The 15,697-nt window shown below is 28.1% G+C and overlaps 1 protein-coding gene across 1 annotated transcript; it reads left to right on the top strand.

Moving 5' to 3' along the window:
- Positions 1 to 7,492: 7,492 nt before the first annotated feature.
- On the top strand, positions 7,493 to 13,279 carry LOC113391166. Its single transcript, XM_026627124.1, has 7 exons — positions 7,493 to 7,622; positions 9,379 to 9,499; positions 9,606 to 9,697; positions 11,116 to 11,210; positions 11,385 to 11,494; positions 12,104 to 12,254; positions 13,172 to 13,279. The coding sequence occupies exons 1-7, from the start codon at positions 7,586 to 7,588 to the stop codon at positions 13,277 to 13,279; spliced, it is 714 nt and encodes a 237-aa protein (XP_026482909.1). The 5' UTR covers positions 7,493 to 7,585.
- Positions 13,280 to 15,697: the final 2,418 nt, after the last annotated feature.

The following is a 15,697-nucleotide window of genomic DNA, read 5'->3' as shown; positions in this document are numbered from 1 at the left end:
ACAATAGGCAAAGCCGTTTTGTAAACGTTTTTATATTACAACTTTAAATTCACTAATCAGATAGTTAATGCAACTTTCTAATGATAAAATGACACTTTCAGCTAGTCGTAACTGTTGAGTTGGTATACCAGCCAATATTTATTTATTGTTTAACTATAATTTATCTAATATTCTCAATAATTATATTAATTAAATAATTTTAATAACAATGTTACAACTTATATTTTATATAATCATAAACAATAATTGGACAATATTGTTTGTCACATTTTTTATGTAATGAAATGTTATATATACATTTGTAATTCAAACGTCCCGCTATTATTATTAGTGATGATGGTAATGGTGTTTTTTCTCCCACTATCTCCATATATCCGTGTATCTATTTATATGTTAATGTTAAAAAGTATGTAAAGTAAACTCCCTTGCCATGAAGATCGCGATACAAGCAGCACTAAAATAGATTGGTATATTTTGAAGGAAGCATTTTAACAATATTTATTGAATATTTATAATATTTATTTCTAATGTTTATAATATTCATTCAAAGATACATGTGTCTCCCGCACTATTTATGTGTTAATGTAGATTTTTACTAACCAATACTGCACTAAAGAATAATATTATATAATAATTATTTATCTTTATAGGATAATGTTTCTCAATGGTCATCGGCCAGTGTGTTGAGTGCCAAATTGAAGCATAAGATGAAATCTAAAAGATCCAAGAAAACCAAAGGAGAGTCCAAACAGACGTCTGCAATGAAATGTGCAGTTACAGAAAAGGGTACAGATAGCCCTGTGGCTGAACGTAAGTTGAATTAGGAATGATATTATGACTTAATCGATTGAAATTGCTTCGAGAAATAACTTATCCATTAAGATTTGCTTAGAGAATTAACTTATATAGTTTATTATAAAAATAGCTAACACTTTTTTTCAGTTGCTGAATTCGATGTGCCAAAAACTATTGTAGTTAACAATATTCAAGAAAGCTATGATAGTGCCAATATTTTTATAAATAAAGAGGTATTTATAACAAATTATAAATTCACATTTGTTATTTGATTTGAATATAACATTGCACAGTAATACCTTAAAAAAAATTACATTAATAGACTTTATTTATTACATCTTTTTACAATTACATTTTTATATATTTCAACAAAATTTCAGGATCATTTGAATATGAATGAAGAAGTATGTTTGCAAAGCAGCTGGTCTTCTTACGAAAATTTAGTGTACGAGGACAGGTATTTTTTTAATATTTCATACAAGTATTTAAAACTTTTGTTTGTGGACTAATAACCTAACATGGAAAAATAACTATCATACAAGAGTGTAAAAAATAATTTGTTTAAATGAAAACATCAAGTAGAGTGTATTAGAACATTTTAAACTTTCTGAAGAAGATTAGGGTTTTGTATAAAAAAATTATTAATTATATTCTTCAGAAGAAGTTTTAATAATGAGCTGTTCCAGTTATATAATCGGAAATATACTGTAAGTAGTATGTGTTTTGTATAAATACAACTTTTTGTCCACGATTTTGAGAGCAGGGATCAACTGATTTTAATGATTCAATTATCATTTGTTTCTTATTCATGGGGAGATGTGCTGAATAATTTTTGGCAAAGGCTGGTCCAACCGTTTTGGAGATATGGGACAAAGAATTAAAAAAATGGAAAGTCAGTTTACGTGAGAACGGAAGCATCCTATTAAATTGATTCAAAAGACCTTCAATTTGTATTGACAACGCGATGTGCTGATTACATTTTTACAGATATAGAAAAAAGTGCCATTTGGTAGCCAAGAATTAATAATGATTAGCAATGATCATTACTAATCATTATTAATGATTCATATACAAATAAAATTATTGGTAAATAGATAGACAGATAGACTTGTAGGCAGGTAGATAGGTACAGATAGACAGGTAAACAGGTACAGGTAAACAAGTAGAAAAGTAGAAATGCAGATAAGTAGTCAGGTAAGAAGGTGGGCATTTACACAGATAGACATGCAGGCAGCTAGACAGGTAAATAGATAAACGGATAGAAAAGTAGAAAAAGAGACATATACATTAGTAGAATGATAGACTCCAGTAGGTTGATGGGCAGGTAGACAGGTACGCTGGCAAAGAAATAGACAGGTAGGCAGGAAGACAGGTAAACTAGATAGAAGGTAAATCATATATAAATCAAAAAATTTATTTATCAATTCAATTATTTACACTTTTCAGAAAGATAAGAATATGCAACTTTCCACAAAGCAAAATGCTACTTACAACTAGTTTATTTATTATAATTAAACCGAGTTAAATGGGATGTTTTTATTATTTATTTTCCAAATGATTAGTATATTAATTATTTTGATATTCTATAGAAAATTACGTGAGAAAAAACGTAAACATAAAGGAAACAAACGACCTTATATTATTTCTGAATTCGGTCTGTTGAGCAAAAGAGCTAAAAGTAGGAAGAGAGCTGGAACCTTTCTGGATTCTCCAGTCGGAAATGCTAACGATAGAGAACCATATCGTGTAAGTTTATCATCAAATATCATACATTAGAAATTAATTATGAATAAATATCAAAGGCATTTGATTTATGTGATTGAGGGACCGATTCTGCCGCATAACAGAAAAAGTTATAGCAAGGTCATGTTATGAAGAACTTTCCATACTAACCATTGGCAAAAGCCATGCGGTTGGTGTCAGGCGTATTTCTCAGGTTTCCGATAGTAAACTTAACCTAGAACCCGCACAATTGCCAAAAATACGATCTTAGTTAACAGGGTCTTTCTGCAGTTTATGTGTAAAATGCCTGAATGCACAGAAAATATTTAACATTTTGACAGTATTCAGTACGTTTCAGTAGCATAATCTAAGCAAGTTGGAGCCTAACATGGCCTTGCCATAACCTTTTTCTGTTATGCGGCTGAATTGGTCCCTGAATTGCACCAATATACATTATTCGTTTTCATCACCTATTAATTTATATTATTTCTTCCTATTTTGATCAACTCTAGGATAAAATTATCATCTAAAAGAAGGTTTAGTAATATTATAATTATTAAATTCATATGTATTTAATTTGTTTTTGTGTATTATTTTATAGATCGATACCGATTTGGAGTCTTCGAGTAGTTCCAAGCTAGAGATTGCCATGAAAAAGTATCTGAAGAAATATAACAAGAAACAAGGTAAACGGTCACCAATGTATTGGAATAAATCTCTTGCGGATAATTTGGTGAAGAAAGAAGAAAATCTGTTGGGTATCAAAGATTTCAAGTGAGTCGATGATAATATAAATTATATAATATTCTATATCTACATTCATGGATTCTTCATAACAGACAAATATTATGGCAAAGCTATGTTATGAAGAACTTTCCATACAAATTCGTTCTAAATATCGAGTAAAGTCATGTGGTTGCTGTGCAGTCAGGCGTTTTTCTCAGGTTGTTAGATAGAAAACCTAACCTAGAAATCGCACAAATGTCAAAAAGAACGATCTTAGATAGCAGGGTCTTTCTGACCCGGCTTCATAACATACAAGTGTGTTGCAGTTTATATATAAAACGCCTGAATGCACAGCAAATACGTGACATTTTGACAGTATTCAGTATTATATGTATGGAAGTTGAAGCGTAACATGGCCTTACCATAACATTGGTCTGTTGTTTGGCAGAATCGGCCATAAATGTTTTTTCGTTTTATATGCAATTTTGACAGAGTTAATGTACTGAAAGAATACCTAACATAGCAGGAGGCCTGCAAAAATTGGTTGAATATTATATACATTTATTAAAATTGGGAATAACGGTTAGCTCTTTTAGGATTTATGAAGTCTATATGAAGTGCTATAATTAATTAATTCAATTACTAATATGATATTATTATAACATACTTGAAAAATATATTAATTAGCTTTTAGTGAAAGCGAAAAGTTTATTTTTGAAATAAACAGTTGAAAATTACATCTAAGTAGCTTAATTTTAATTTATATCGATCAAGTCCTATTATTACACATATAGTCCAGTCATTCAGGCTTAAATTAGGTAAGAATCTCGGAATTCGAGATACCCAGCTGTAAGTCTGTAAATACTTGTATATTGACACCATAAAGTTGTCTCAAAACCTACATATGGTATTGACACCCTACTATATGTAGGTGAAGTTACTATAATGTCTGGACTAATATCAGTAAGTTAATTATGCAGCTTCCCTTAAGGCAAAATGCCGCTTTCACTTAGTATTATTATTTATTCTACCATATTTGTACCACATTTTATAATCACCTACATATTTGCATGTTATATAACATATTATATATATTAAATTCTTTATTATGTGTTATAATGCATTCATTTATTATATGGCAGAGTATATTTTACAAGTATAATTAATAATATTTATATTTCTTTTCTCTTTTCATAGAAATTTCCGAGGTCTATACACACCCACTGGACAGAACAATTTAAAATACAACCCCCGAAGAAAATATAAGAAATCTGTTGAAAAACGCAAGAAAATCCCCCCTCTGGCGCCTAAAAGATACACAAAGAAAGACCATGAAGTTTCAAAATATCCAGATGACACTGGTTCCATATTGGAAATTTACTCTCCTGATTTGTGTTCCTACACAACCAATTGCAGTTCTCTCGAAAGCCAGAAACAGGATGATAATGAGATTATCAATGGGAACGACAACGTTTTTCCAGTAGCAGTGCAGAACTTAGATTATCAGGTAGAACCAGATGGTAAAAAGCATTATGATAGCAAAAAAGGCAAAAAGGATGATGCTTATATCGATTTCAATAAAAGTTTGGACTTGACCGATTCCCAGTTTTCACAAATTGTGAGACAACTCAAACGTGGTTATAAAGTCCATGTGAAGACCTTGGAAGATTTGCAGACTTCTATGAATAAGACGGCGCGCAAACAAAGATGTAAACCTGCGATTGAAATCGAGACCAAGAAAAACAAGAAGGCACGGCATATGCGACAGGATAGGATATTGGATAGGAAATATTTTAACAAAGATATGAGCGAGTTGACAGACAATAGCAGTAGCAATCTTATGTGTCCTGATATTGTTGCTAAGCAGAAGTTGAAAGAACCATGTGATTATGATGACAATGATAAAAACCATGCAAAACATTTACATAAAAACAAAGGCTTGTATGACGAATCTAAAGTTGAACACAACTACAATGATCAGCTTAGACAAAATTCTGATAAATATCATTATGATAATTCTGGAGAGTCCTCAAAGTTACCAGAACCATTAGAATATCATAAACATCGCGAAAAGGTGCATAAGAAGCATTACCAAGATAAGACTTCTGAAAACAATGATCTTTATATTAATGATGACTCTGAGAAGATACATAAGAAGCTTTGCCTGGATAAAACTCCTGAAAATGATGATGTTTATATTGTAGACGACTCTGGGAAAGTGCACAAAAAGCTTTACTCAGATAAAAGTCCTGAAATTGATGATGATTATATTGTTGAAGATTCCCACAAAGTGCACAAGAAACTCTACCTGGATAAAACTCATAAACACGATGATGTTAATAATGTTAATGTTACTGATAAATATAAGGTACACAAGAAGCTTTACCAGGATAAAATTCGCGGAAAGGATGATGTTTATATAACTGACGACGCTGAGAAGGTGCACAAGAAGCTTCATCTGGATATAACTCCTGAAAACGATGATTTTTCTATTATTGACGACTATGAAAATAGAAAGCGTGTAAGTAAAGCACACTCAAAAAAGTATCCTGATAACTTTAGCGATGACGTAGATTTTAATGATAAAGTTAATACATATGGTAAAAACCAAGAAAATACGTACCGTGAACAATTGCATGAAACCAAGAATAAATATTATGATGCATCTAAACATAAAACGTACAACCAACCGAAAACTACTAAATACTTGGACAACTATGTGGACAAAACCAAACGGCACGAAATCGATTTGTATGATAATGAAAACTTATCCTTCAACAAAAATGGTGATAGAACTTATGTCAAAAAGAAGGTTCAACAACAAAACAATTATGAAGATCATCATAACCGGAACAATTACAATACAAATCATGATTCTTCACCAGAAGCAAAAGTTTTACAGAAACTTACCACCAAAGACCACTATCCTTCAAGTTCAAGTGAAGAGCAAGAACAACTGTTATGGACTAACATGGGTGATAATAATTCAGGTGACAGCAGTACATTGGTATCATCAGATGGTGAATATTTTGATAAACCAATGGATTTATCAGCTTCAAATTCAGGTTACTTACGTGCAGGTTCTGAAGAACTTAAACCAGTTGTCGATAATAATGAATGCTTTGATAGCAATAGAGGTATTTTTGGAGATATTGATGATGGTTTTGCTAAATTCAAGGATCATAAAAAGACACACAGTCAAAAAGTGTCTGAAAACATAACAAGTTTGGATAATTTTGTTTGTGTTAACGGTTACTTTGATGATCCTGGTGATGAGTTTGATGATTTTAAAAGTATAAAAAATTATGATAAAAATGAATACTGCAGTGTTGGAAAGTATCGCCACTTTGATAGTAAAAAACACAAAAATACCTCCAAAAAAGATGACAAAAATTTCAAATCCATCAATGAACTGAAAACCAAATCCAAGAACCATGCGGATAAGTTAGATGAGAATAAATCCAAAAGGCATCATCACGATTCACCAGATCGAGTAGAACATAAGCACAAAGGTCAAAATAAGCACAATTACTATGATGATGTGTATGAACAAGATCAGAAACCTTTAGAGGTTGTAAAGCGTTACGAAATTACCAGCGATGAAAAGTTGTTGGAGATTCCTGATGATGACAGGAACAATTATGTGTACCAGAGTATTGATTCAAGTAAAGAATCATCGTTTGCTACAAATCCTTTGATGGATGATGCTTCTACTGAACAAAGAACAGTTGATTACGGGTAAGAGAAACAATTATAATTACAATTATTTTTATTAATCTAAGAAATCCAATGTGCCTAATTTATGTTTTATCGAGGTGTCAATAAGTTATCCTAACCCTTGGACACCGCAATTGGAAAGAGTATTATATGTGAGGAAAAATTTGGAATGTTGTCGATTTTTTTCTCTAAACGATTTTTATAATTAGTAGATGAATGCGTGATTTTTTGTCAACATATTTGCCAAAAATTTAGAACCGATTTTGAAAATTCAAAAACTGCATTAAAGATATCAGTTGAGAATCTTTTTGACTATAATCTTTGGCAAAGATCGGTCCGGCCATTTCTTTGTTATTAATTGTTGAAATTGTTTTTGAAACATCATAATGAAACTTTATATTTCATGATCTTAAAAAATATCCTAAAAATTCATTAATGTTTAATTATTTATTTCTAATAATAAGTTAGAAATTTTAATTTTCTAACCCTCAGGGCGTACGATTCTTCGACACACTACTCAACCTCATTCGGAAACATATACGAAGATAACCGAGTGAAATCTCTGCGTTCGGTTCGGTTCGGCTCGGACGTGCTTGTCCGGTATGACGACTGCCCTTCCGGTACGATGAGTCCGAACGAGGATAACCAATGCTTCGAAACAGGTAAGATTGAACATGTGAATATTTTCTTTGAAAATATAAAGAACAGTACATGTCTTACTACACTTTGCAACGCTTCAGACTATGGTTTTTCTCATCATAAGTATAAATATAAATGAATTATGGTACCTGCATATTGTCTACTTATTGATGATGACTATTATATACTTTACTGAAGATTTTACAATCATAATAAATTCGTTCTTTTGTACTCCTCGCTATTTTACTACTTACTTTTGTTACTAGGGATAATAATCTGATGTAACACAGGTGGCGTAGCTGCCACGTAACGAAAATGAAATATACATTAAACATGTATATGTAGCTGCCACGTAACGAAAATGAAATATACATTAAACATGGCCGCTGGTTCTTTAATAACATTAATTTCATAACGAAGTTTCTAAAATATCTTCTGTGCTTCATGTTTTTCATGTTTATGTTTAGGCGTGAGATTTTGGATGTTAAATTTATGAAACATAATCAAAGTAGTTGTTACGTAATAAAAATAAATAAATTGTAGGACTATTAAATATGTATATGCAATATCAAAGTTTTATTAACGTGATTTTAATTTACTTTAGATTTAAAAACTTTACTGGGGCACTTGTAGATTCAGTTGTGTGGGCCATTTTCAGAAACTTTGCCGAATAAACCATAGTGAAGAAGTAAATTTCAAATCAGTCAAATTTTCAATATTAGTTGTTTCTCCAAGATTTAGGTATTGCATTAGAAAGGCAAAAACATCATTTTTTACTAGCCAAACATATAATGTAACTAGTGGTGTATGGCATCGTGCTTTAAGGCAAACTGGTGGAACCTTCCTATAATTTAACGAAATGTTCTAGGAAGATTAAATGTTTTCAAATAGATTATTATAAATACTGTAACATTGTCTAATTAGTAATTTATAATAATGATAAAAACTGAATTACAAAGTTAAAATTATTTATTTAGAGTATATAAGTGATCTTTAGAACTTTAGCCAGAATTAATGAAAACCTGAACTATTTTCGATATACAAACAAAAATTATTTTGAAAAAAAAAATAGAAAAAAAATTGAAATGAAGAAAATATTTTTCAAAAGCGATTATTTTGTCAAAACAAGCAGAAAGTTTTTTGCTTCATTCAAATTGGATGCTTAGTTCTCTCAAAAACTGCTATTTTTTGCATATTTAGCTTGATACTTCCAAAACGGCTGGACCTGCCTTTGCCAAATATTACGAATTGAATGTTTTTAGAATCACTCAAATCGGATGCTCCGTGCTCTTAAAAACTCGATTTCTATTTTCTGCCCTTTTTGCTCCGTATCTCCGTAACGGCTGGACCTGCCTTTGCCAAAACCTAATCAGCATATCTCTCTATCAATAGGAATCAAATGTATTTTGAACCATTCAAATCGGTTAATACATGCGCCCGAAAACGTGGACGAAAAATTGTATCCATTCATACATACATACACATGCACATCAATATTTTCTGAGGTATGACAAAATGTTCAAAACCTCTGAAACGACATGTAAAATGTGTAAACATTTACCATATGGGAAGTTAAAAATCAGAATTGCGATATGCCCTTGTGAACTTTCTTAGCCCATACAACTTGACCCACCCTAATATTTTTACAATATTTACTTATCTTATATATTTCTCTTAATTTTTATCTTTTATTATTATTATTATTTTATTATATCTTTTTATTTTTTATCACTGCTCGCTTGTTTTATGAAATAAAGATTTATTTTTGTTATTGAACAGAAAAACAAGATTCTATGGATGCTTTTGGGAAACAAAATCAGGATTACTACAGGGTCGATAAAATATCATATGATTTCCAAAGAAATTTTGGGATTGAGGATGATCGAGAAGTCAACACGAGGTAAAATTTAATCTAATTACAAATTACACTATTTTGAATTACCTTTACATATTAGTTTTAATTTAAAGTAACAACTTATAGTAAGAATACTACATTTTGATTGCAGGAACAACAATAAATCTATTTCTTCTCCTTCTATTCCACCAAAGACAAGGCTGGCCATGAAGCTGCAATATATTTTTGGACTCAATGATATTGGTAAATAACTAATTAATTAATTTAATTAAGAAAATAATAATAATATATTGGTAATAGTCATAACAAGTTTGTTACGATTATAAATAATCTTGATTGCGTATTGGTTGTGATGAGTTTTGCCATATTTTAATGAATAAATTAATAAATTAATAGGGCAATTCTGTCGACGACAGAATTGCCCCATAAATTATATAAATAAACTTATTAATTAAATATATTAAGATTATGTTTGATATAAAGGTTTTTTTAATATCATATATATGATATTCTTGTAAACAGTTTTTTTTTAATAATGCATACATGAAATTTAGCTTAAGCTAAAGCTAAAGCTTAATTAAGTCACACTTTATTTAAAAAATATATTTATTTGTATCCAAAAATAATTTACTGATTATTTTTAAGTAAAATGTATTTATATATGTACATACTAGCCAACCCAGCCAAGCGTTTCTTTAATAAGTCTGCAAAAAAAATTAGAATTAAAAAAAAATATTTTAGCAACTTACAATTAGATGCCAAAACCGCTATCTATTAGGAATTTATGAATGCACACTAATGTCGAATAATAAATTTAATATATTTGCAATAATTTTGATATCAATAGTTAAAATAAAAGCTATTCGATATTTATAAAGTATGAATTATTAAATTTATTAATAATTAATTATTAATTTATTAAAGAGTATATATCAAACAGAGACACAAAATTTTTATATAATCTCAGTTAATTCCTATTTATATAAATGTGCTATTTTTCTAAAATTTGTTTTATAAATGTTTTTTAAAAATTTTTTACCCATAGCTGGTGTAAAATAGGAAAGTCAGGACCAGCAAATAGATCCAATGTCTTATTTTTAATTTTAAAAGGATTTTACGATATAAAATAAGCTACATTATTATTCAACCGATTCAAAATATAAATCATAGGTAAAGTTTTTACAAAGCCAGGCTGTATATAACCTTGATCTAGTATTTCACCCGAAATATTTATCAGCAGAATTGAAACTATTTATTTAATTTATTACTTGTAAAATTGCTTTTTCAAACTTAGTTACTTTTTTTTACTATTTTTTGTTGTTTACACTTTTGCCGGGGTAAAGGTTCAGTTGGTCCTTTTTACCCCACCCAGATGTAAACTGTTATATGTAGAGGTTATATAAAAAAAAAAACAATGCATACAAAACAATTAAGTAATGTATGGTCTCGTAAGCTAACGAACAGCACACAACCAATAAAACTAACCACGAAGAAAATACTTTTGTTACGGATTTTTTTTGTTTTCAAACATTGATAGCGATGTTGTAATAATATTGTTATTAAAAAATTTCTTAACTTTACTTGTTTTTGAGATATCGGTAGTGGACCTTTTTGTGAATACAATTATATAATCACTCATTTATTTATATGTTTATTTATAGAAAATGAGGGCGAAGATAGTTTAGAACACAGTTCATCTTTAGTGAAGTTTACAACCATATCACCATCAAAAATGAAGAAGAAAAATAAGAAAAAGGTATGTATATACACAAAACTTATGCAATTTTTTATACATACTTAATTATGTATGTTTATATACATACATATAAATAAATAAATAAATATTTATATAAATATATATATATATATATATATATATATATATAGATTTATGTTTTAACAAGCATTTTTTTATATTTTTCTTATGCAGAATGCAAGAAAAGTAATTTCAATAATTGCACCACCGAAAGAAATTTCTCCAGCAAATACAACAGACAATTCAGTATCTGATACATCTGTTAATCAAGGATGTTATGGAATGTAAGTATTATATAAATTATTATTATTATTATATTTCATTTATATATTATTTTCATATCTGTCAGGCAAGGGTGCCTGGTATAAGATATTATGAAACAATTTACATATGAATGTACAGATATATTTTGTAAAATATTCTATTTAGTAATAATAAAATTTAATTATTAATAACTATTAATTAATAAATTTTAAACCAGGCTTTTTATTGAATATCAATAAATTATTAATATATGTATATATATTTTTAATAATATTTATGTTAACGTGAATATTATATTATTGTGGCATATATATTATGTGCCATAATCATTTCAGTGTTTGGTTAAGGCTTTGCTTCTTATTTAATATTTTAATTAATTTCAAAAGTAAAACTTCAATTCTTGGCAAGCTCAAAAACCAGAATTGATAATATTATAATTTCTCTTAAAAATATATCACAGGGCTTGGTTGTAAACTGTAAATTTTTGAATTCAATAAAATTTGTATATCTATTTGTAATACTACACTCACTTACTATTTCGACATCTATAAATTAAATTTGGCTTAGTTACTATTTAGATCAAACATTAAACTGACTATGATATAATTAAAATAATAATTTTCTTTTAGTTATCCTGGCAAGTCGAGGTGTTCCAGCTTTTTCTTGCATCCTCAGGCAATTACATCGAGTGTTTCTCTGTTTTTGAAAAACGAGGCATTTTTTCAAAAGTTGTGCAGTCAGTATAGTGAAGGCAGTAGTTACTGTGGAAACGACTCACAGGTATGTGAAAAAATTAAATTTAATTGATTAATTATAAGTAATTAGCCAACAATTATTAAAACAATTTTATTAATATTAGGTACAGTATCTAATGATACATATTTATAAATATTTAATTAGATTAACCAAAAGGTATTTAATTATATAAATTTATTAAAATTTTTAATAGTCAGTTGTGCCTTTGAGATATACATAATCTAACAATACACATAACTATTTAGTTGTTCTATTTTATTTTACTTCAAACTCATTATTAAGAATTTACAAAAGTGATTTTGTTATATTTCAGACTTAAGTGGTCTTAATTACAAATTATCTAATCTATAGCAGTATTTGTACTAATTTTGTTTAGAAATACTTTGTTTGAATAAATATTTAGCTAGGTTTATGTGGCATTTTTCCTTAAGACAAGTTGCATAAACTTTCCGATAATCAACAAAAATTTAGATATATATAAACTTTCAATTGTGGCAAAAACATAAACTTCTTTGGGAAATTAAAAAATAGGCTTGATTTGATCTTGGGTTAGAATTTGAAATAAAGGCAGTGCATTTTATTTAATATTTAAATGATATTATAAATATTAATTTGTCGTGACAAAGATGTATAAAAATCGATTAAATATTAAGTTAAAATTTATTAAATACATAAATTTATTTACGCTTAAACGTTTACATTTTTCCGTATACAAAATAATATAAAAAATATGTACTGAATGCGACACTCATTTTATGCAACTGCAAAAAAGTACTGAACAGTTATCATTTTAATATTTATAATGCATGATTTAATTTTATTTAACATTGTATTATTACAAATCAATATCTTTGAATGTGAGAACTTGTTTATAATTTACAATTAATATAAAATTAATTATGCCTTATAATTGTATAATTAAAATTATGATTAAAATGCAGATATGGAAGTATGCAATGTCATCATCTGTAGGATCTGTGAGATCTTATGTTGCTCTTCGACAGGCTGAAGGAAAGTTGGCATTCGATTGTAGACCAAGTAAGTTCTAGTTTATTTTCTTATACATATATATATATATATATATATATATATATATATATATATATATATATATATATATATATATATAAAGCGAGAGGTTTTTCTTCAGATGGTGAAATAATATAATGAAATTGTTTCTTGGGCATCCATCCAGTAATTAAAAAACAGTTTTAATGAAAAATGTTTTTATTTTAAGAACATACGTTTCGGGTCCTGATTTGACCCATCTTCAGTGCTATAATTAAATAATTCAGGGTTACAAATTAAAACAATATAAAAAATACATAATTAACAACCAAAAATAAGTAAAACAATGTATATGAAAAGTAAATATGAAAAACAACCATAAAATAAACAAATGCAAAGAAACTCACCATACAAATAAATTTTGAAAAACAACACAAAGACACAAAATTGCACGAAAAAATAAATAAATGTGAAATAAAAAATTGATGAAACGTCTAGTTATGAAAAATTTGAAAAAATGTAAAATCAAAATAAATGATATATTTTATTATAAAAAAGCTTATTCCAAACGAACATGTTGTTAGTTTGGAAATTGTATTACGAGTGTGTACGAGAGTAAAATGTGTGCGTAAGTGTTTGCGGAAAATAGTGGAAACTGTATCGTCATTGGTGAGAGAACGGGATAGAGAGAATTTTAGTGGTTTTATATTACGAAGATTTTTTTAACGATCATGCGCAATAGGAACATAGTAAAAATATACATGTGTAAGACATCCATAATCAAATCCAAAAAATTTGTGAATGAAGAGAAAATTATTAAGGAAAAGTATAGATATTAACAGAAAAACGATAATAGTTATGGAACGATAATAGTTACATAAAAAATTATAGCTCGGTGATCATGGTTTTATTTCTCTCACCAATGACGATACAGTTTCCACTATTTTCCGCAAACACTTACGCACACATTTTACTCTCATACACACTCGTAATACAATTTCCAAACTAACAACATGTTCGTTTGGAATAAGCTTTTTTATAATAAAATATATCATTTATTTTAATTTTACATTTATTTAAATTTTTCATAACTAGACGTTTCATCAATTTTTTATTTCACATTTATTTATTTTTTCGTGCAATTTTGTGTCTTTGTGTTGTTTTTCAAAATTTATTTGTATGGTGAGTTTCTTTACATTTGTTTATTTTATGGTTGTTTTTCATATATACTTTTCATATACATTGTTTTACTTATTTTTGGTTGTTAATTATGTATTTTTTATATTGTTTTAATTTGTAACCCTGAATTATTTAATTATAGCACTTCTTAAAATAAAAACATTTTTCATTAAAACTGTTTTTTAATTACTGGATGGATGCCCAAGAAACAATTTCATTATATATATATATATATAATATATATATATATATATATATATAATGGATAGCGGTAACATGCAAGATTTGATAGGTTATTGTACTTGTGTATTTTTGTTTATATGACGAATCACTAAGAGCAAATTTGTTTGTGAAATAATTTCCTAATTTAGATAATAAATACGTGTTAGAATAAACCGCTAAAAACTATGAAATGAGTTTCGGGAATCTTCCAATATAAATTTTTGTTTGAAACTTAAAATACACAGTAGAAAGGTGGTTTAGCGTTATTACTGATCTCCTAACAAAAAGGGATGTACACTTAAGCCTTACAAAATTTTTGCCAAATGTTGATTTACTTTTGGGTTACTTTAAATATATAATAATAAACTTTAGTATTGTTAGAAATTTATAACAAAAAAAACGATATAGGGTAAATATGGCAAAGTTCAAGGGGTCTATGACACAAGAAAACTGAGTAACTGTGGTCTAAACGAATAACTTTATATATTAAATTTTTACAAAAATTGTTGCCAATTGTTGATAATTGCATATTTACTTTTGGGTTAATTTAAATATATAATAATAAACTTTAGTACTATTAGAAATTTATAACAAAAAACGATATCGGGTAAATATGGCAAGGTTCAAGGGGTCCATGACAAAAGAAAATTTGGGAAGTGTGCTCTAAATGAATATCTTAAATAATATAGGTCTATAAAGAGTGGTTTAATTAAAAAAAAAACAAGAGTGCGTGTGACGTTTACACGCGATTGAAGTAAAACTTATTTGCTACTGTATAAGATGTCATTTAAGTGAAAATAAATAAATCATATAACAATTTTGAATAATGTTTATTACTAATATTACTATATGGTAACACTCGTGATGCACACATTTAGTGTCAATCATTATACACATTTATATAATGATAAATTATAAATTATATGTTAATAATAGCATTAAAAATATGTATAATATTTAAAAACAATTATGTAATTAAAGTCATACTTCAAATATGACATGATCATTTGTTTGCCATTGTAATTAGCATTTAGAAATGATCCTTTATTAGAGAAAAG

This window comes from Ctenocephalides felis, unplaced genomic scaffold (assembly GCF_003426905.1).
Source record: "Ctenocephalides felis isolate EL2017-DRISC unplaced genomic scaffold, ASM342690v1 CF-g0.4_SCAFFOLD_00845, whole genome shotgun sequence".
Lineage (NCBI taxonomy): Eukaryota > Metazoa > Arthropoda > Insecta > Siphonaptera > Pulicidae > Ctenocephalides > Ctenocephalides felis.
The sequence above is the reverse complement of the archived record's forward strand: the minus strand, read 5'-3'. Positions and strand labels throughout refer to the sequence as shown.

Bases quoted from the DNA above. Each gene is read 5' to 3' on its own strand.
- LOC113391166 (XM_026627124.1), top strand. From the start codon at position 7,586: ATGAGTCCGAACGAGGATAACCAATGCTTCGAAACAG. The intron at 9,698-11,115 runs GTAAATAACTAA...GTTTATTTATAG, and splicing joins TTTTGGACTCAATGATATTG to AAAATGAGGGCGAAGATAGT. The intron at 12,255-13,171 runs GTATGTGAAAAA...ATTAAAATGCAG, and splicing joins ACTGTGGAAACGACTCACAG to ATATGGAAGTATGCAATGTC.